The sequence below is a fragment of the Neltuma alba genome, unplaced genomic scaffold, assembly GCF_004799145.2.
Source record: "Neltuma alba isolate B1F8T4 unplaced genomic scaffold, ASM479914v2 tig00013135_pilon, whole genome shotgun sequence".
NCBI lineage: Eukaryota > Viridiplantae > Streptophyta > Magnoliopsida > Fabales > Fabaceae > Neltuma > Neltuma alba.
In genome coordinates this window covers 38,111-58,910 of record NW_021637452.1, presented here as the reverse complement: position 1 = coordinate 58,910, position 20,800 = coordinate 38,111, and the positions used below count along the sequence as shown (strand labels likewise).

Below are 20,800 nucleotides of genomic sequence, written 5' to 3'. Positions count from 1 at the left end.
TGAGAAAAGAAGTTATGCTAGTTATTTGTAATAAATAAGTGTTGTATTTCCTAAAATATCCTTTCTAATCAATTATATTGGCTAGAATTATCATTGTTAAGAGGATTATCTTAGAAAGAATGCATAAATATTAGAGATAAAGTGGATTGAGATCTTATATTTAGGGTCAAAATAAAAATAAAGAAGGTCTTATATTAAGAATTAGAGGTAGTACTACTTTTTTATTTTCAATATAAGAACTAGTTGAAATTTGAGATTCAATTTGGTTCTAAATATAAAATCAAAATAGTTTCATGATGTTTGCATATGTTAAAAGATTTTTATTCTAATGCATACGATTAACAAATATATTTTAAGGAAGATAACACTCGTTTATTATAATAGCATTTGTTTATTACAATTAACTAACTTTCTTAATATTTACAAATTAATTATCTAACTTTTATATTAAAAAGCAGGGGTAGTATAAGATGAGATGATACTATTCGAGCGGTCTCCTCTCTTTGCGATTATTAATATAAGAACTATTTGATAACTATAAAATACAAAGTAAATTGATATCTCATATTCAAAACCAAATTTAACTCACTAACTAACTCTATATCTTATATCAGGAATAAAACTGCAATTATTATATGCTTATATTAAATTAAAGTGGGCTTGAGGTAAGCCGCATCTCCAACTTATAAATATATTGATATCAACTTCACAAATTATAACTTAACAACACCCAATATGTAAACTAGCATATAAATTATAATTAGCACTCTTCCCTTGCTCATGTTTATTCATAGCAGAGTCATGCAATTTGTGAATAGTGAAGTGTGCAACTTCCTTTTTTAAAAAAAAAAAAATTAATGACCTTTTTTCAATTGAAATAAGTTTGATGAGAAGGCATGGCATTTTAAGTTTAAAATGGAGTCCCCCACCTAAACAGAGAACGTACTCTTCCTCTCATGCGATCTTCTCCTTCTCTCTCTGTCTCCCTGCCTCACTAGCATTCACTGACTCCTTCTGATTCTCCACTTTGACTATTCTTCACCTTTCATTCCAAAACTCGGTTCAATCCAAACCCAACATGACAAACCACCTCGCTTTTCAGTTCCTCCATTAAGTTCTCGCAAAGAATCAGGCTTTGCCTTGTTTCGCTCATGGAAATTACAGTGACCACCACAACAGCCTTGCCTACTACAATCCAACTCAAGCTACGCCTTCCAACGTTGTTCTTCTCTGGGTCCCGTCCCCACAAAGTCTTGTCCTCTCTGGTCCTCTTGTTTTCTGAAACTGCCTCACTACCCTTTTGTCACCCCCTCACCTCGTAATTTGGCCATGGAAGCAATTTGTTGGAGTTCTGGTGTTCGGGGAAATGCCTCAGAGGCAAGTCCTGATGGTTTTCTGGATAACTATGCGGAAATAGGTGGAGGGTTTGCTTCATCTTCATCTCTGGTGTTGGACAGGGACAAGGGAGAGCTTGTGGCTGCTCCGGCCAAACTGGAGCGCAAGAGTGGGTCCAATGAGAGAAGTGTTGAAAGTTTGAAGAACCATAGCGAAGCAGAGAGGAGGAGGAGGGCAAGGATTAATGCACATCTTGACACGCTTAGGAGTGTAGTTCCGGGTGCTAAGAAGGTTTGTTTCATCTTACTTTCTTGTGTTGCTACCCTGCCTTTAGTTTATGGTGTTCGGAGGAACTAAACATGATATATGGGAGATTTCTTTCTCGTTGAATCTCCTCCGTCTTATGCTTTCTGCTTCTATGAAATATACATCTGAACTAGGCCGATAATTGTGCCCTGAAATTTGGTTGTTCCATTTCATTACTCCACAGAAAAATCATTTGTTTGAATCACATATTTGGTAGCTCAAGGTTGTATGACGATTTATTATTTATTTTCCTCTTTCGTATTAACTATTGCAGTGAAGCGTAGCTTGAGAATTCATCGTTTGATGGATCTGCATAAGTCATTTACGCATACATCTGCTCTGAGGCTCTCCGCTTTTAAAACAATCGAATTTGGATATCATTCTCTTTTTGCCCCAACTATGTGTTGAATTGTATGGAAATATTCGTTGGGTGCTTCAACAATGGAAATCATTTTGCTTGGATTTTTTACCCCGACAAAGATTATACTATCGGAAAAGCATAATCAGAGTCATCAGTACAAAGCACGTAAAAAACACAAAAACCAAAACCATAAGTAGCATAGCCGTGGAAATAAAACAGAAAACTAAAATCCTGGATCCAGAAAGGGAGAAAGAGGGTTGGGGGCATCTGAGTTCTTTGGATCCACTTAAAGCAATAACTGCTTAGTGATTAACAAAGTTATCCACAATGGTTCAACAATCCTGTGCTGGGCATAAAGACTCTTGCCAAACAGCTTCAACCATAGGGAGAGGATCAGAAAACACGACCACTGACATAGCAATGGCCATCATCAAATCCCGGCAGAACCCATCTCAAATCAACTATTTTCTTTGTATAAGATCTGCCAACTATTATCAACCAGGTTTGCAAACCAGTTAACCCACCAGAATATAGACCTCACAGCTAGGCTCATTGATTTTGAACCCGCCATGCACAATCAACTGGGCTAATATATTAGTGTATGAGATTAGGTCCTTACAAGGGACCAAGAAACCAAGCACGGGAATATTAAACCTCATAGAGCATTCAATAATACGATCAAAATCGTCTTCCCATACTTGGATATTAAACATCCTGACTTTGAGGACCAGCATATGAATTATATCCATATGGTACGGTTTTGAGTTTCTTGCATTGTATTTGCGTCTTGATGTTCATAAACATAATTTAAAACTTACTTCTCTAAGGGTTGAGCAGAGGCTGATATCAAGCGCCCAATCTGGTTAAGCTTATGCTTTCAATTATAAAACTGAGATGCAGTACCAATGTTGAATCACTCATGTCATGGTTTGAAAATCTGAAACTGTCCTTTTCTCCCTTTGACCTTGTAGATGGACAAAGCGTCATTACTTGGCGAGGTTATCAGACATTTGAAAGAGCTGAAAAGGAATGCAGCACAAGCATGTGAGGGTTTGATGATACCAAAGGACAGCGATGAAATAAGAGTTGAAGAACAGGAGGATGGTTCAAATGGCTTCCCTTATTCAATCAAAGCATCGCTATGTTGTGAATATAAACCAGGGTTGTTGCCTGAACTAAGACAAGCACTTGATGCCCTTCATCTTAAGATAATGATGGCAGAAATTGCAACCTTGGGAGGGAGGATGAAGAATGTGTTTGTTATAATTAGCTGTAGAGAGCACAACATTGAAGATACTGCATATCGTCAGTTTCTTGCAGTCTCTGTTCATCAAGCTATTAGGTCTGTACTTGATAGATTCTCTTCTTCAGAAGATCTCTTTAGAACCAGAAAGAGAAGGAGACTTTCTATATTCAGTTCATCACCTTTGGGAGATTTCTTGTGAACACCAGTTCTTGAAATAATGTATCTGAGGATTTGAATTACAGCACTTGTTTCATTTACCATGAACGAGGTAAACTTGTAACATGATCACGTGAAAATATAATAGGCACTTTATCTGGGTTAAACTTGCATTTAGAACTTTTTCTTATGATACCTTTTAGAGATAATTTGACAATTATAGAAAATCACATCAGCATATGGATGCAGAGAAAGACAGACAAAAAGTAATATTCTTTCTAAATTCTAGCTTTGTATGGTTTGAAACACAGAACACAAAAAACAGAGATCTGTGCCCAAGGAAGAAACCTAACTTCCAGTTACTCCAGTTACGAGAGTTTGAGGCCTTCCTCGAAACTCATCACACATACCCTTTCCTAGAATGAGAACTGGTGTAAATTATGTTGTTTTCAAGTCTTTTAAAGTTTTAAAGGGCATTCGGCCTTTTTCTTGATATATTTATATTAAACAATTAATGATGCCAGTTGGTGATTCAACCTTCCTTGCTCTAAACTAGAATTAAAGCTTGGGGGTCAGAGATCAAGTTAATCATTCTCTAGTTCAAGGAACTTCCAACAAAGAAAATCATATTACAATTTTTAATTTTATTGATTCTGGGAAACTGCACTTTCCTGAAATGATGAGTGGATGAGTGATGATATCATTTTAAAAGCTTTTTTGACTGAAAATAATCTTACAATATTTTTGTTGTTTTGACAAAAGGCACATAACTGCAAGATTCTTTACACACACACACTTTTTCAGTTTTTAATATAAGACTTAATTATTGAATTGATTTTGATCCTAACTATAAGATCTATTTCTTATATTTATCAATTTTTTCAACCATAATCAAGTAAAAGAGAGAGAGGATATTAAGAAAGATGATTATAATATTTTAGGAAAAATGTGTTATATTTTTTATAATTAACTAACTTACTTAACTTTCTTAATTTAATCAAATTAGTTGAATATGTTTTATATTAAGGATCAGACTATATATATATATATAAAGTTTATGTTCATATATTATATGACTACATAGTAAGGCATTGACTTTTGAAGAATATTTTTACTCATTTCTACTGGCTGCGTGCTCGTCTGCTTTGCTCCCTCCCCCCCACTCAAGACTCTCTCTTAATTTTTCAAACCTACTCATTGCACCGTCTATTTTTCAATATTTATTTTCTCAATTTTATTATTTTCCCTTTAATAAATTAGATTTCCCTTTTTGATAAACTATATTTTCTAAAATTATTAAATACACATATACATAAAAACATAATTACAAATGATTTTATTTTTGGCCAAAAACGGAAGATGATATCGTGTTTCTTTATAGTTCCACATGGCGTGTTACTATAGGGGGGAAATCTGGCGGGCCATTACAGTTAGTGTAGCCGTTATCTCATGCCTCAGGCCCTCAGCAGTGGCTCCATCGTCGGAGCTTGTCCTTCTTCTCTCCCACCCACAGAACACAATGGCTCTGTCGCCATCTCTCCAGAATCTCTCTGTTACCTCTGTCGCCAATGGGATTAGCAATACCACCTCAAGAACCAGAAGACGACCTTCTTTGGCGGTTCACATGGCGACGTCGGACACATCAATCGGTACTTTTGAAGAAGGACGGCTGGTGCGACCCAAGTGGACTGGACACACTCCTATTTCTCGTCTCGTCGTGGCTCTTATTTCCTTCAAGCCCCTCTACTCTATCCTCAAGCTCGGCGCGAGGCAGGTCCTCATAAGGTCAATTTCTCTTCCCACTGGTTTATGTTTGCGGGGCGTCTGATATTTTGATTTGACTGTGATATGTAAACTACCTGATTCTTGGATTCTTAAGTATGGTGTGTTGCATTATATTAAACATCTTGGTTGTCAACAGGTTTTTGCGAAAAAAGTATGTCCCTTGTAAATAGAATTATATGCGTTTGAACTTAAATTTCTCATACTGCTTGTGGGATCATTTGGATTTGAAACTCGGTTACGTGTTCCTGCCATATATCTTGAACAGAAGTGTAGAGGCGCGCCATGCACTTGATCATGTTCTGAAAGATTCCTTGAAACTAGTAGTTACCTTGGATGCTAATGTATGGCCTGTTACATTATGTGAAAACGTTCTGTCTATGGCTCGTATTTGTATCTGATAGTTTCATCAAATAAGGAAATCCTTGAAACGTCTATGATTTTTTGTGTTTTTGAGTTGGTCGTTTGCCAAACGTGTTCTTAATTCAATGGAAGTGATTTTTGGATGTGTTGGGCACAGCACAGCTGAGAAGAACAACATACCTTGGAGGGAAATGGCGAAAGAGATTTTAGAGTCAGACGCGTATAAGGAGCTGGAAAGCATTCGAGACCATTCCCTAGAATACCCTGATTGTAAATTTCTTCATTGATTTTTCAGAATCCACCTTTCTACTTTCCTTTGCATTGTTATATGTTTGCTCAAATAATTGAATACAGGAAAATTTGTAAATGAATATGCTGTTTGTATTATGCTTGAATCGTTCTGCTACTCTTTCTTCTGAGAAGCATCATAGCCACATGATTTTTGATATAAGAGGAAAGCGATCTATGAAAATGTTTCTGCTATAGGAAGAAATGCCTCTTTTAAATTGAAACGTGTATTACGCCTTAGGCTTCTTATGCTTCTCATGGGGTATGCAGAAACCTTTGGATTTGAGTTTCAGTAACTTGTTTCTGTCACTGGTTTTTTGTTTCGAATTGAAATAGTTATATTAATGCCGCATTGTTAGTTTAGTAGACGCACCGTGTACTCGATCATATTCTGAAATACTCCTCACATTATAAGTTGGGAAGAAAGATTTACCTCTGCTGTCAGTTTCAAGTTCTATTGTGGCATGGCTCTTCTGTATTTTGAAATACATATTTGACCACAACATTTTCACTTTTGAATGTTCTTTTTTTCAGAGTGTAAATATGTTCCCATTTTTCTTTCATACCTCAATACGAACTTTTTACTCCTGGTAAATGGTTCCCATGGTCGCCCATACTATAGTCATTACTTACTTGTTAATGTCTTACGTTATCATTAATTTGCCCACCCGACTGTACAGATTACTTGAATCCATTCCATGGATATGACGAGGGCAATCTCACATGGCTGGTAAGAGACTTCTTTAAACTTTTACATATTCTATAGAAACTCAATCACTTCATTTCATGACGACTCCTCTTTGTGAATGTGACTAAATCAACATTAGCATGTTCTTCTTTGTTATGTATTCTCTACATTCTGTATATCTTGCTTTCCCTAGTTCAACTTCTATATTTTGGGGATATTGAAACCAGATGCTGTTTGTTTTAAACTATTTTTTTCGAATATAGACAAGGCTGAACACCATTAAAAGATCCTATTATTTGTTATATGGGGCAATGTACCTTAGTCTCGTAAATGTACTGCTTAACATTCTGATGCATAACAAGGTCTGTAATGCTTATTGACCGAAAAATTGCTAACAGCTAGAAGCATGTCAAAGAACTCTTTAAGTTTCTAGAATTTCTCCAGCTTCAGGGTAATTACTAAATTTAGAGGAGAAAAAATTGAACTTCCAATCACTGATTAAGAAAAAGAAGCCAATTAGAATCACAGACATAATGAAAGAAGGCAGCCAGTTATACTCCATGCTAGCACATTGAAAGTGTTGTGGCTTTCTAAACATTATATTTTTTTCTTTATATTATATGCTTCAGAGAGAAATCATAATTAGATTATGTTATATGATAGGCAGCAGCTGAAGCAGAGGCTGCTACTTTGTCAATGGTGAGACGAGCAATTCCAGACGCTTCTTCAGTAGATGAAGCAAATCAGATACTTCGTGGCAACTGGCTTCAAGCAATCGAACAACATCATCTTAAGTATACAAAAACATCCATGATCAATGACATTCTAGATATTGGATGCTCCGTTGGTGAAAGCACAAGACATCTTGCTGCCAAGTTTCCCAATGCCAAAGTCACCGTGAGTGAGCCTTAAGTGGATAAATTTCCTTTCTCAGTACACCTGAATAAAAGAAGCCTTATACTTGGAAATTGCTATTGACTTTGACTGATATGTTTGGTCCAGGGTCTAGATCTGTCACCTTATTTTCTTGCTGTAGCTCAACTCAAAGAAAAGAATAGAGCACCACGTAAACATCCCATTAGCTGGATACATGCAAATGGAGAAAACACAGGCTTGCCTTCCAAGTCTTTTGACCTTGTTTCCATTTCTTTTGTGGTATGCCTCATCTTCCCGTTTGGTATTTCCCTAAAAAGGCTTTGGAGATTATTTTTATTTTCAATATGCATGTTATGCTATCCTAGTTAACCAAAACTTCCAACGATGAGATACTTGGAAATTTAAGAGTGACGGATGCAATTAAGGACCTTGTGGCTCATGGATCCTGAATATTCATGTGCCACAAGCTCTGCCTTTCTTGAATCTCACAAGTTCAAGCATTCATTCAGTGATATTTATGGACTGGATTTTGATTCCTTGAGTACTAACTTTATGCAGCTTCACGAATGTCCTGAAAGAGCTATAGTAAACATGATAAAGGAAGCATTCCGTCTTCTTCGACCTGGGGGCACCATAGCTTTGACAGATAATTCGGTATGTAATTCTTACCTTTTTCTTTTCTTTTCTTTCTTTCTTATTTTAAATTACCATAATAGAGTATGTTATCATAAGCACTCATATTATTGTTGATGTTTCTGCAGCCAAAATCGAAGATTCTTCAGGTATGGATTTGCCTTTTCTGCTATTTCGATCATCATGTACCAATGATGAGCCTCCAACCTAAATGTCTTAAGTTTTTATTATAAGTACAATCAACCAACATGTCCATCCACATTTTGAAAACTTCTGTGACCCTAATAGCATCACAAACTCCTTGGTGATCTTCCATATCGTGTTGGTAACCTTATTTCTCTGGGAAATTTTCTGAATGCAGGATGTTAGTTTTAAAATTTGATGCTAACTGTTGAAGATATTCAAGGGATCACAAATTAATGTTATGTAATATGTTGATATAAGCTTCAGAGATGTTCCTTTTTTAAATGGACATAACTCAGAGTCACTTTCTTAAGCTGTCTGTTATTGAGTGTGACAGAATTATTTGAACAGCTTAGAGAAACATGATCAAAGTTGTTGGCATTGGTGTTGTAGGAACTGCCCCCTGTGCTATTTACATTGTTGAAGAGCACAGAACCGTTCATTGATGAGTACTACTTGACTGATATGGAAGCTACTCTGAGGCAAGCTGGTTTTGTCAACATACAATCCATTCTTACAGACCCAAGGCACATGACTGCAACTGCAACGGTTCCCTATTGAAAATTTAAGGGGGGAAAAATTAGGAGGATAGAAAGACTTGGCTAATTATAAATGAACAGATGAACATATCTATGTAAGTTCCACTGAACCTTTTTTTTTTTTTTTTTTTGGGTAGTTGATAGTTATAGGTGCATTGTACTCTACCTAACTTAATTACCCAGTAGTATATTTAGAGAAGTGTGGGAATTAATTTATAGGGAAAACGAGATTGAGATTTGGTGGGATTTGGATGGGTTTGGAGGGGGGTGGGGGAAGTAGCGTCAACTGGACAGTAATGTCCACCTAATGGAAATTTTTGACAGAAGGGCTAATAAATGTATTTATTTAAAGGATCTCATGGGAAAAAAAAAAGTTCAAGAACCTCCTTCAAAACTGAAACAAGTTACAAGGACTAGAAGATTAGTTTTCTCAGATTTTTGTAATGCAATTGAAGTAGACGTACATAATTTTCACGACCTAACTAGTACTCCTCCAGTCCTTAATATAGGATTCAATTATTGAGTTGGTTTTGGTTGTAAATATAAAACCCATTTATCATATTTATCAATTTTTTCTAAATTACCCCTATAGACACTCCCTCAATCATAATCAAATAGAAGAGGAAGAGGGGGTATTAAAAAAAGATGATTATGATGTTTTAGGAAAAATGTGTCACGTTTCTTATAATTAACTAACTTACCTAACTTCCTTAATTTAATCAAATTAGTTAAATGGGTATTATATTAAGGACCGAAGGAGTATTATATTATTGAATTTTGTAAGATATGTATATAATTATACGAATTATAAAAAATTACAACTATTTTTTTTTTTCCAGTTGTAATGCTAGCCTTGTCATCCCGGATGTGTCATTCTCAGCTCCAAAACAGAGGGAAAAAATCCAAATTTTCTATTGAAAATATTCCAATATAGTTCTCAGCATTTTCTAAATTAAAAATAAAATTGACTAAAATTAATTATAATTATTAAAACACCTCCTATTCCGATCCAACAACCCTAGACTAGATCCCATGCTCCCACAACCCGTCGTGTCCTCTATTGGGACCCTTGGATCCTGACAGTCTGACACTGTTCCAATCCTTCGGTTCTTATCGCTCTAATACATAACAGAACTGGATTCGAAGCTTTTACGTCTGCGTGTTTGGCATTCTTCGCTGAGAAGGAAAACGAGACAGCCCTTCCCATCTCTTGCCCTGTGTTCACCGTCTCTCTGACATTGCGAGCCCGAAAATTCTCCATTGTTCGATTGCCTTGTCAACTTCTTCTTCTTTCCATCCACGTATAGTACAGTTCCTGATCGCTTCTGCTCCGCTCTTCTTCATTTTTCTGGCATCGAAGTTGCAATGCACACGGAGGACAAGAAAGCCGACGTTCAAGAAAGCGTGGACAAAGCCCAACAAGCTGAGGCGTTAGAACTCGTTCTTTTTCAAGTTTCTGAATGCTATGTTTATATGGTAAAAGATTGAGCGTATGTTGGAAGTTTATTGATTTTATAATTTGGGCTTTAGCGTATATCGATTTTATAATTTGGGCTTTAGTGTATATCTGTTTATTTCCCCAGCAATTGGTTTGGGCAGAGGATTGCCATAGACTGACGAAGGGTTAATTTGCTTTAACAGGAGAGTTCGAACTTAAAAGGATCAGGTTTGACTTTTGATTTTTTTATCTTCGAATACTGTCACTTAATGAAAAGAATGACTAACTGGAATTCAGAAATTCAGGGGTCAAGCTAATGTATCCCACTATTTGTGCAGATACCCGCCAGGAAAAGTGCAGGTTCTTACAGATCTCTGATCAACTTCAAATTGCTACTCCTTGTCTAATATGCGTATGATATGTTTAGTGAATCTTGAACAAGTTTCTACTTCTTGCTTGCAAGACCCGAAATTTCCAGTTTACTAGCACTTGTTTTTAAAGTTTTGTCTCAAAGTCAATTAAGAAAATGTCTTCTCTGATATTGATATCCTACTCTCAGATAAACTCTCTGATTATTAACTGCTATGCTTGTAATTAGTCAACATTTACTCTCGTGGAGTTTGTTTTAGAGCTGATGAATGGGATGTCAACAAATGGGCATGTGATGGAGTATTGAAAGTTATTAGCAAGGGACAGGAATGCATAATAAAGCTTGAAGATAAGAAAGCAGGCAAGATAACATTAGAGCTTCTCTAATCAGATCATACATGTTACTCTTTTGTGAAAAAAAAAACTGAAATAAGTAAAATATTTAACTAGGTGAATTGTTTGCTCGGGCTTTCTTAAGACATGGAGAGGCACATCCTGTGGAACCAGTTATTGACAGCAGCAGGTGGTTTTGTGAGACTATTGATGACTTTCTACTCCCCAGTTTGTCACTTTATTCCCAATGATCCCTAAGTAGTCATACTTTTGTTGTGCAGATATTTTGTTCTTCGCATAAAAGAGAACATAGGTGAGCATCTGTATTTTGCTATGCCTCTCGTTTTCAGCCCCTTTTGGATTGTGACATTTCTGAAATCTACTTTCCACGAGGCTGGAGTTGTGTAATGTGAAAATAAGACATCAAATGGAAAGGAAATTTCCTGAAAGATGCTTCAATATTCTGAAATCATTTCTTGTTTATGAATGAATTAACAGTGTTTAACAATGAGTCTCAAAAGTTCCTTGCGCAGGGTATAGAACAATATATGAAACTCTGGAATTTTATATCTATACGTGTTTAAATGTGACCGTTCGTTCTTCAGCATGGGCTGATAATAAGTATATCAACAGACAAGTGGCGGCAGTATGAAGTTCAAAGTTTTTGAGCAGGGCTTGAACAGCAACTCAGAAGAAAAGGGCGATGGAAAAGTACCTGGACATAATAATAAGTTACCCCCACCTCCTCCATCACCGCTTTCATCTGTTTCTACAATACTGAAGTCTCCAACGAACTCACCAAGAAGTTTGAGTCTTGAAAATACTTGCGTGGAAAAGACCACTCCAACAATCAGTGAAGACCAGGATTGCCAGGGTTCTCCGAAAAATCAAATTGCAGTGGACGTACCAGATGATGACGACTTTGGCGACTTTCAAGCAGCTGGTTAGCCTTGTTTAGAATAACGACCTGTTTATATGCTAGCACTCGTACGTTTCTCTCATTCAAAGTTGCGGACTAACTACCACCAAAAATGATTTAGGGGGAAGTCTGGCTATCGGATTCAGAGACCAGCAAGACAGCCAAGAGACTTGAAATGTGCTGAAGATTACTCAATACATATTTGAATGAATTTATAATGCCCCACGGTCCACGGATGCCTATTTCATGCTCCTATTCCATGTTATAGCCATGGTCAAACGCGTGCTCTTTACCTCTTATTATTTTGCTTTTCGCTTTTTTTAAGAGGTCAGGTTAAGACCGGAATCTTTCAGTAAAGGACTAAAATACCATCAAAGCTAGAAGTGAATTGTTTCTATTTACCAACTGCCCCAGATTGCAATTCATTCCATCAAGAAAGATCACCATACATACAGTGAAAATACTCCGAAAAAGAACTAAATTCTTCTCACATGACCAGTTTCCTGCGGAATTTCCTCGCCACAGCTTTCGCTGCAGGTCAAATTTGGGCGACTGAATTATTTTGTATTCAGAAATTTAAAGAGAACAAAGAAACCTCAAAACGCGTTACTAAATCTGGAACGCAACAATCGTCCAAGGATGGTAAACGCGAAATACAAACTTCGTCAGTTCGCCATGCATATCACCCTTTTTTTTTGGCATACGTCTAGCACTTCGGCTTGGCCATGGAAAAGAGGTAAGAAACATTTTGAAAACTTGACCAGCCCTTCGTCTGCAGCATTTACCACTTCGATGGAAAGAGTTCATGAATCTTATTTCATCACTATGGGCCCTAAGTAAGCTTGAACACATTAACTGTACAACTGTCATCGTCTCAGCCACCTGATAGGCAGGAAAGATTATTACTTCTCACTAACTGCTGAATTGCTCACCTTCCAAAACCTTTTGCACAAAACCAGAGAATTAAACTCACCTTCCTTAATTGTAAAAACAAAGTAATAATATCTCTCTAATGTTACTCTAACCAGCCCAATGCCAAACTCAGGCTACCATATGGAATGAGATTTCATGTGAACCATTAATGGCTCCAAGCACTTGGAATTACATATCTTTGTACAACACCAAGAATCCTGAATCTGCCACTACAAAAGCAAAAAACAAAAGAACGAGTCACTAGCAGAACTTAATGAGAAGCAGCAGTTAGCAATGCGCACATGCTAGGAAAAATCATCTTATGTCTACCTAATATCGACAACATTCAACTAATTCAACTAAAGATTATACAAAGTTTGTGTCAGGACAAATAAGGCCACGAGTAGCTAGATGCAAGAGTTCCAACAAATAGCAAGAAAAAGATCCCATACTGCATTGGTAGGATCACTGTTGACCTCGAGAATGCTTCCTCTATACATCAGCTGTAAAATTTAGAGCCGTAACATGGAAGCTTTGGCTTCAGACCACCAATTAGGCAAAGCATCTCATCATTATCTAACTCTAAATACCAGAGAACTGCCACAAGAAATGAAAATAAAAGGTTAGAATATCGGTTATTATAGCTTGTAATTTGTTCATCTCATATTCTTCATAGTCAGTCAGTAAATTTGATATAGGTGCATTTGGATGTGTTTATGGGTTATTCCAGGCAAAGATTATATCGGGTAACATTCATCCAAATGCTAATAATTACTCAGGGACTTGCTTAAAAGCCGAGGTAATGAGAAAATTGAACCAGCATATTTTGAATGAGGTAAGGCATTTCAAAAGGCAGTATTTCTTTTTGAGTAAAGGTGCACTTTTAACCCTGACGTTATTTCTTAGGTGTGAGAAATAACATCATGGGTAAAATTGCACAAAGAGAAAAAAAAAAGATTGTGAGCAAAATTGCGCACATAAAAATATGATTGTGGGTAAAATTGCACCGCTGCAAAGATCAGAATGCTGGGTGCTGAGAAATAAGTTCAAGGGTACAATTGCACCTTTAACCTTTCTTTTTCCTCCCCCCCGGGGAGGGGCATTGAAGGTCAACGACAAAATGCAGCACAGATATATGCAGACTTGTGAACGTTCATTAGCGTGACAACCATCTGTCAAACTTCAGAGTACATAGAAAGCATATTAAAAGCACAATGGGCAGTTTCCACATTAAACTGAAACCATTTGACAAAACTTCCGGGTCAAATAGAGCTATGCCACCCAACACAATGCCGCAATGCTGAAGATGCATTGGATGTACACTTTGTAATGGCTCCTATATAAACAGCAAATTGGAGCCACTAAATAGAACTTTAATTTAAGGAAAATAAAAGCACATAAATCCTCAAGCATAAAAAAAAAAATCTTCAAGCAAATGTTTTGACAGGGCATATTTTACAGGTATAAAAAATATGGGCATATTTTACAATATGGAAACTGCCTGTAGCCCTCTCAATAATTATAGGTATAAAAAATGCGTCACTCAATCAGACACATGCATGGACAATGCCATAACATGCCCGAAAGAAGCATCTATATGTATGGCATCATTCTCACCCTCTAGATTAATCGACATCACATGAAAATTATTTACAGCAAAACAAGAGAGTATACAGCACATATCGTGCACCTAAACCAGCTTATTTTTGCAGCATTGAATAAAATGCTGTATCAAACACTATTGAATCTGAACCTCATTTCTTCTACTCACCATGCAATCTCAAAATTCAAATTGCAATTGCAAAGCTAAAAGGGGGGGGGGAAGGTAAAAATAATAATGTTAAAATATGGTGAGGAAAACTTCGGACATACAAAGAAGCTAAAGTTAAGCCTAGTTCATTTACGACCAGAACCAGCGACTTGTAAATATAAATATCAAGTGCGCCAAGAATGAAATAAGTCATACAACTCACGATCAAGCAGCAACTACTAAATTACATGCAACTCAAACATGACTCATACTTGAGAGAAAATTTAGCTCCAAAACCATAGACACTCGTACTCCTCTCCTTGACTTAAGAGCATACGTAAAGGGAAATGAATAGATGCAGATAATATAGAATATAAAAACAGAGCATATCCAAAGCAGGGAATTCAATGGCTATGATCGTACCTGAGAGAATATATTCAAGTTCCTTGTGATCCTGCATCAGATCCGGATGCTGAGGAGCTTTCAGTATCAGAATCTGCAAAATGACATAACAGTGAGAAAGATAGAAACGAGAACTGCATATATTAAAAGTTAGAGGTATGTTATTCAGACTAAAAATTCAAGTACCAGTTGAAGAGGAGCCTGAATCACTGCTTGAGCTGCTAGAACTACTTGACCTACTACCATTGTCCAGTGGTTTATACCCTCGCGCAGGCAATGATGGGGGTACATTCCTTTCATCTGCTCACAAAATACATGTCCCAATCAATTAATTATTAATTAGTTGAAATAAACAATAGTTTAAACACCACAAGTTTGGCTTAACTATAGATATAGACTACCTGCTAAATTTTCTTTTGGAACCTCAACTGTATCAGATGCCTGGACGCGCAAAAAATTATAAACTTGCAGTCAGAAATCATAAGAAATCAGTAACAAAAAAGGCCAACAAATACAAGTCAGAACTCAAACTATACCTTTTGTGGGGCATTCTTTGCAGATTCTGCCCTTTGAATAGCAAGTTCAGCCTTCCTCTTGTTCTTGCTCAAACTTTTCTTGTAATTGGTCACAAATCTATCAAGCTCCCAAAGAGTCTCGGTATCAACACTATCAATGTCCACTTCAATCTCATCATCATGTTGAGAAAGAGCTGTATTTCTTTTTTTAATGATCTGTACAATGGCATCTAACTTCTCTGGAGGGAGACTCTGGAGGTTTGTCTAAGTTTCTGATAGGTCATGTCTCTTTTATAAGGATCCTTTGCGCACTGACTACTTTGGGGTTTGCATCATTGATTCTGATCTATCCAAAATCCTTCTCATATCAAGAGGTGGTGGAAGGAATCCAGTAGCATTTCTAGACATTGGTGAGGGCAAAGGAAGAGCTGTCCCATAATCATGTGCATATCTTATCTCACGATTGAAATCTGATTCTATTGTAGCCCATTTGTCCTCAAATATCTTTGATAGCAGGTCTGCCATTACATGAACATCTTGGCCTGGTGGGTTATATTTCATAGCGTTGCGAAATGTAAGTCTCACATCCTCTGCAAATTCCTTGGGCGATTTGTACCAATTCTTATTAAGCCTAGTTTTCACAGTACCTAGGTCCATTGGATGCGAGATTATGCTAAAATAATCCTGCAATCCAAGCCCCTCAACGTCAACAGGAGCATTAAACACCCAACCATGCTTGTGTTTCATCAACTTCTCAAGCAACGAACTACAGCTTTTGAAAACTTTCGATCCCATCCCAAAACCACGTCGCATTTCTCCCCCACCCTGCTTCTTTCCATTTAATTTTGACTTCTTATTGCTCTCTGCAGGAGGGAATTTATCTTTCCCAAGCAAGAACTCTGAATTCCTATATAACTGGTTTGCCTTGGGCGTTCTCTTTTCCTTCTCAACTATTTCACTGGCTCCGTGACTATTCTCTAGCACTGACAAATTTAACCGGTGCGAAGGCCTGATAGATTCTTGGGGAACAACAGATGCGCCCTCAGACTGAACACGCCTTGGCACAATGCCATTATCAATTCTATCACTCACCAGAGGATTTGACTTACCATACTTGCCAATCTGCCCCAGTTTCACTTCAATTTTTCTGACCAAACTTCTCACTGTATCAAGCTCATTTTCAAGCTTCCTCTTGAGCTCCAATACCTCTTGCTTTGACCTTGAGGACAAGTTTATCTTAATTCGATTATCCAATCCTGACTTTACAGCGCCATTTCCTGATGGCAACTCCCGAGTCCTAGGAGTAGCCTCCTCCTGTCGATTGGAACTCGAAGGTTCGTCCTGCTGATGATGGGGGCTCGAATGTTCGTCCAGCTGACAGTTGAGGCTAGAAGGTTCATTCTGCTGACGTTTTAAGGTGGACGAGTCATCTGAAACCGCGTCCGGTCTCGGATTTAGTAGTGGCTGAGCCGAATTTCCATCCTCGGGCAATATAGTCTGGGGTTGTTCCTGAGCCGACTCGTTGTTCTCATTCTTCTCGGTCTCTACGACATTATCGTTCTTGACCATGCTGTTGTTGTTGTTGATGTCATCTTTGTTGGCAGTTGTCGTAGCTGGGGCAGCGTTGGGAACAACAGCGGACAAGGCATTAGCTCTGTTCTTAGGTCCTTTATATGCTTTCCTCGTGTACACCTTGTTCTCATTATATCTCTGCTTCACCTTAGCTCCATCATCTCCTCCCACTATAGGCCCCGACGCCATACATCCAAAACCCTAATTCTTCCTCTTCACACTTGCCTCACTAACACCGATTTCAAATCCCAACCAAATAACCAAAACTAGAGTTTTATGGACCCAAAGACGGAAAAAAGCCCCAAAACCTAAATTTCTAGGGCTTCCAGCAATTCGAATTTCTAGGGCTCCCACAGACTCTTCTCCAGCGAAATCCGAATACACCGACTTTCACCTTTGCAGACGAAGACAACCAACCTAGGCGCGAAGCGAGGAAGAAACAGACCAAAACAGAGGCACCTAGGGCTGCAAAATAGACAGTAGGGTTTCGAGCTTGCTACCTTGTTTCAATCAGATCTTGCACTCTCTACTTCGCTACACACACTCTCTCTCTAGAACTCTTCGTCTTCCTCTTTCGCTCTCTCTCTCTCTAAACGGAGATCGTTTTATCAGACACCAGGTGTACGGCAACGGTGGGTTTCGTGCGGAACCATGAACCAGACGCAGCGTTTGGGTTACTTCCTAGAGTCGTGCCCGGGAAGTATCACAGCACCAAGAATGAAGGGTGTGGACTCACTCGAGTATGTGGCATGTGCACAGCACGCACCAATGGGAAGGAGAGAAGTCTGGAACGTGCAAATGACCGACGAATTAAGGAGGGAAAGCTTTAATGGCGGGGATTTTCGTTTGCGAAAATTTGAAGAGTTCTCGCAGTCGGAGACATCGTGCGTGAATACACCTGCCCGCTCGGCGGGGAACTGGGTTGGGATCTATTTCCACGCGCCGGCACGGCGCTGGAGGCCATCGGTGCTGCTGCTTTCTTTTTCCCTTTTGGGCCAATTGGTAGGTCCTAACCCAGGGACAAGAGCCCAAAGTTTATATTTTCGGCAAATACGGCCTATAGTAATGTGCCTAAAACTTTCCCCAAGTTCTTGCCGGCTGTTTTTATTAAGGAAAAAGAGCAAGTTAAATTAATAAATTAATAGTATTTGATTTTTCTTTGTAACTTGTATCAATATATACGATAAATAAATCCTTGTCTATCTATATCTATATGGAAATTTTGAAGCAAGTCATAAAATTTATAAATCTTTATATTTATTTTATGATGCATTTTCTATACTTTACAGAGGCTTTATATTATTCAAATTTGAGATTTCCCCGGTCAAAAAAATTTGAGAAGATTTATTTTTTTTTTTCCAAAAAAGGTGGAAGGAATATGAACCAAAATCTTTACCAAGAATCTGGCGAACCAAAAAAAAAAAGGGTTCTTTACCAAAAAGTAAGAACGAAAATGTTATTTAACTTTGGAGTTTTGACTTTTGAGGACGTTTCCGTGAAAGCTCTATTTTGTCGGCGGATCTGTGATTTACATTTCTACCTACGGGATTGAAACAAGACAAAGGAACAAAAGCGTCGTGGCAACATACCAAGAATGGTTTTTTTTTTTTTTGAAATTTTCTTTTGGGTCTGACGAGAATAGGATTATAAATCCCACGATCCTCTCTGCCAAACAGTTGCTACTCTGGAAATCAACATTCAACAACCATTCATTCCAGATCCTTGAAAGTAGTATCTACTTTAAAATTAGGAAAAATTGCGCATAGGTCCCACATAAGACAATTAATTCATAAAAGTTCCTGAAAATTCTAAAATGATTCCTAAGTCCCCAGGGATCTGTATGTAATAAATTAAAATTATAAATTACCTATTTATCCCCATTATTTTTATTGCAGTAATTTATTTACAACCTTAACAGTGGCTATTGACAACCCGAGAGAAGTGTTAACAACCTCGGCAGTGCCTTGACAACTCACTCTGTGAGATACTAAGGGCACTGCTGAGGTTGTTAACCACTTTTTCTCGGGTTGTCAATAGTTACTGTTGAGGTTGTAAATGAATGGGGTAAATAGATAATTTCACAATTATAATTTATTAGACACAGGTCCCTGGGGACTTGGGAGTTATTTTGAGATTTTAAGAGATTTTTTATGAATTAATTGTTTTGTGTGGGATCTGAGTGTAATTTTCTCTTAAAATTATGAACTTGGAATCTAACAATCTTCACACACCCCCACACGCATCTCAAAACCTGACTTCCAGCCGGGCCCAAAAAAACATTAAAAAAAGGAGCCTGATTTCTTATTTTAGGGTCATATTCTTTTCCTTTTTTTTTCCATACAATTTTTAGGGTCATATCCTACCTATGGCCTTGCGGATTCTCTCGCCGAACAGGCGTTGAAGGGCACAAATGGATTACAAATCCTTGGACCCGAGCAACTCCAGGAATGAACTCTTTTCGAACCTGGCTAAGCCTTTTTGCTTCGTGTTCGATTGTTTTGCTGTCTTTGTTTCCGTTGTACCAAAACAAAATGTAACGGGTTATCTCGCGGAAAAAAAGAAAGGCCCAAAAAGAATACAACATTAGTGGCCACATGGCCTAATGGGCCTCAACAAGTGTCTTTGGGGATACTTGAATATGGGCACCCTTTTTTTTTGACCAAGAAATATGGGCACCCTTTGATTGATACATGTAAATCAATAAATAATCATACTTTACCGTTGATATTATATTAGCATCGTTAATGTGAAATGAAAAAATTATGGCAAGATGCAATGTTTACAAATGGTCAATAGGAAAATTCATTCTGGTATATTTTACTGTTTTGTGAGAGCTTGATAATTAATATATAAAAATTAAAAATAATTAATTAATTAAGTTATTTGTAACAAGAAATGTGTGTTGATTTTCGCAAAATATCTCTTTTAATACCTTACTCTCTTAGTGGCAAACCCAGCCCCTTTAATATTTATAATAAATAAGGAGAGTTTGAAAAGAAACTAGGTATATTAAAATATTATATTTATGACTAAAATAAATCTCTTTATTAGCTTATATATTTAGGATTGAAAGTATTATTATGCAGTCCCACATAGATAACTTGATTACTAAAAAGTTTCACAACAAATTAATAGTACGTAATGGCAGGTTTCCATACAAAAAATGACAACAAATATAATACTCATTGTAAAAAAAATTTTAAAAATTACGGGGCTGGCTTATAGATAGCAATTTTCTAAATATATAATCCATATGAATATTGGTGGGAGATGCAGCCCACCTGTAGCTCAACTAATTAACATACATTTTACTTAGTGAAGAAATTTCACTTTTTATGCGTTCGCCGTGTGCCATAAACTTGCAAAGGAACACTTGTGCACTTGGAGAATTTATTTGTTTAGCTCATTGTTATCAAATGAGCTTTTTTTAAAAGTTGCACAAAAGATAAAGAAGGTGGCACCCATAAAGAAAGAAAAAGGTCTTAAAGGATGTCGAATCCAACTAATAAGAACCCCTTTTAATTTTCACAATTGTATTAAATAAATTAAAATACACATACGTGTTAAACAAAACTACCATTCAACAGTTTTTCATCTTTTCTTATCAAACGAAAACCATGTAAATTTAAATTATTTTCTCAAGGTGATCGTCATGATCCGGTGAGAGAAAATTAATGCGCTGGTACAAAACAATCTTCATCAATGTGGATGATTGTATTAAGTTGGCTTTAACAATAAACCCTAGCTATGAGTACAGACATATAAATATTCCTTAGAGATGAAATGGAGGGGCCTTGGAACATTAAATTCTATGAACTGTATGTTACAAGATTA

The 20,800-nt window shown here is 37.2% G+C and overlaps 4 protein-coding genes across 11 annotated transcripts; 3 read left to right on the top strand and 1 right to left on the bottom strand.

Annotated features, from left to right (window-relative positions):
* The first annotated feature begins 898 nt into the window (after positions 1-898).
* On the top strand, positions 899-3,528 carry LOC114734740 (transcription factor bHLH30-like). The gene is made up of 2 exons (XM_028922382.1): positions 899-1,626; positions 2,974-3,528. The coding sequence occupies exons 1-2, from the start codon at positions 1,330-1,332 to the stop codon at positions 3,445-3,447; spliced, it is 771 nt and encodes a 256-aa protein (XP_028778215.1). The 5' UTR covers positions 899-1,329; the 3' UTR covers positions 3,448-3,528.
* A 1,341-nt stretch (positions 3,529-4,869) lies between these two features.
* LOC114734738 (trans-aconitate 2-methyltransferase-like) lies at positions 4,870-9,002 on the top strand. Of its 3 annotated transcripts, none has more exons than XM_028922379.1 (8): positions 4,871-5,189; positions 5,707-5,819; positions 6,518-6,567; positions 7,189-7,422; positions 7,528-7,680; positions 7,960-8,055; positions 8,163-8,183; positions 8,611-9,002. In XM_028922379.1, the coding sequence occupies exons 1-8, from the start codon at positions 4,924-4,926 to the stop codon at positions 8,776-8,778; spliced, it is 1,101 nt and encodes a 366-aa protein (XP_028778212.1). In that variant the 5' UTR covers positions 4,871-4,923; the 3' UTR covers positions 8,779-9,002. The 3 variants fall into 3 exon arrangements, with proteins under 3 accessions (XP_028778213.1, XP_028778212.1, XP_028778214.1); XM_028922381.1 differs by having other exon boundaries at positions 5,070-5,189; positions 5,712-5,819; XM_028922380.1 differs by lacking the exon at positions 6,518-6,567 and having other exon boundaries at positions 4,870-5,189; positions 7,193-7,422.
* An 870-nt stretch (positions 9,003-9,872) lies between these two features.
* On the top strand, positions 9,873-12,491 carry LOC114734741 (uncharacterized protein At1g03900-like). 6 transcript variants are annotated; one of them, XM_028922384.1, is made up of 7 exons: positions 9,873-10,232; positions 10,398-10,422; positions 10,500-10,554; positions 10,824-10,924; positions 11,014-11,086; positions 11,178-11,209; positions 11,569-12,491. In XM_028922384.1, exons 1-7 carry the CDS (start codon positions 10,122-10,124, stop codon positions 11,619-11,621), a joined length of 450 nt encoding a protein of 149 aa, XP_028778217.1. In that variant the 5' UTR covers positions 9,873-10,121; the 3' UTR covers positions 11,622-12,491. The 6 variants fall into 6 exon arrangements, with proteins under 6 accessions (XP_028778217.1, XP_028778218.1, XP_028778220.1 ...); XM_028922385.1 differs by having other exon boundaries at positions 11,530-12,491; XM_028922387.1 differs by having other exon boundaries at positions 11,014-11,094.
* A 22-nt stretch (positions 12,492-12,513) lies between these two features.
* Positions 12,514-17,652, bottom strand: LOC114734744 (transcription factor GTE4-like). Its single transcript, XM_028922390.1, has 7 exons — positions 15,711-17,652; positions 15,416-15,653; positions 15,281-15,320; positions 15,066-15,179; positions 14,901-14,973; positions 13,180-13,324; positions 12,514-12,951 (listed from the first exon to the last, which is right to left on the bottom strand). The coding sequence occupies exons 1-5, from the start codon at positions 17,153-17,155 to the stop codon at positions 14,915-14,917; spliced, it is 1,896 nt and encodes a 631-aa protein (XP_028778223.1). The 5' UTR covers positions 17,156-17,652; the 3' UTR covers positions 12,514-12,951; positions 13,180-13,324; positions 14,901-14,914.
* Positions 17,653-20,800: the final 3,148 nt, after the last annotated feature.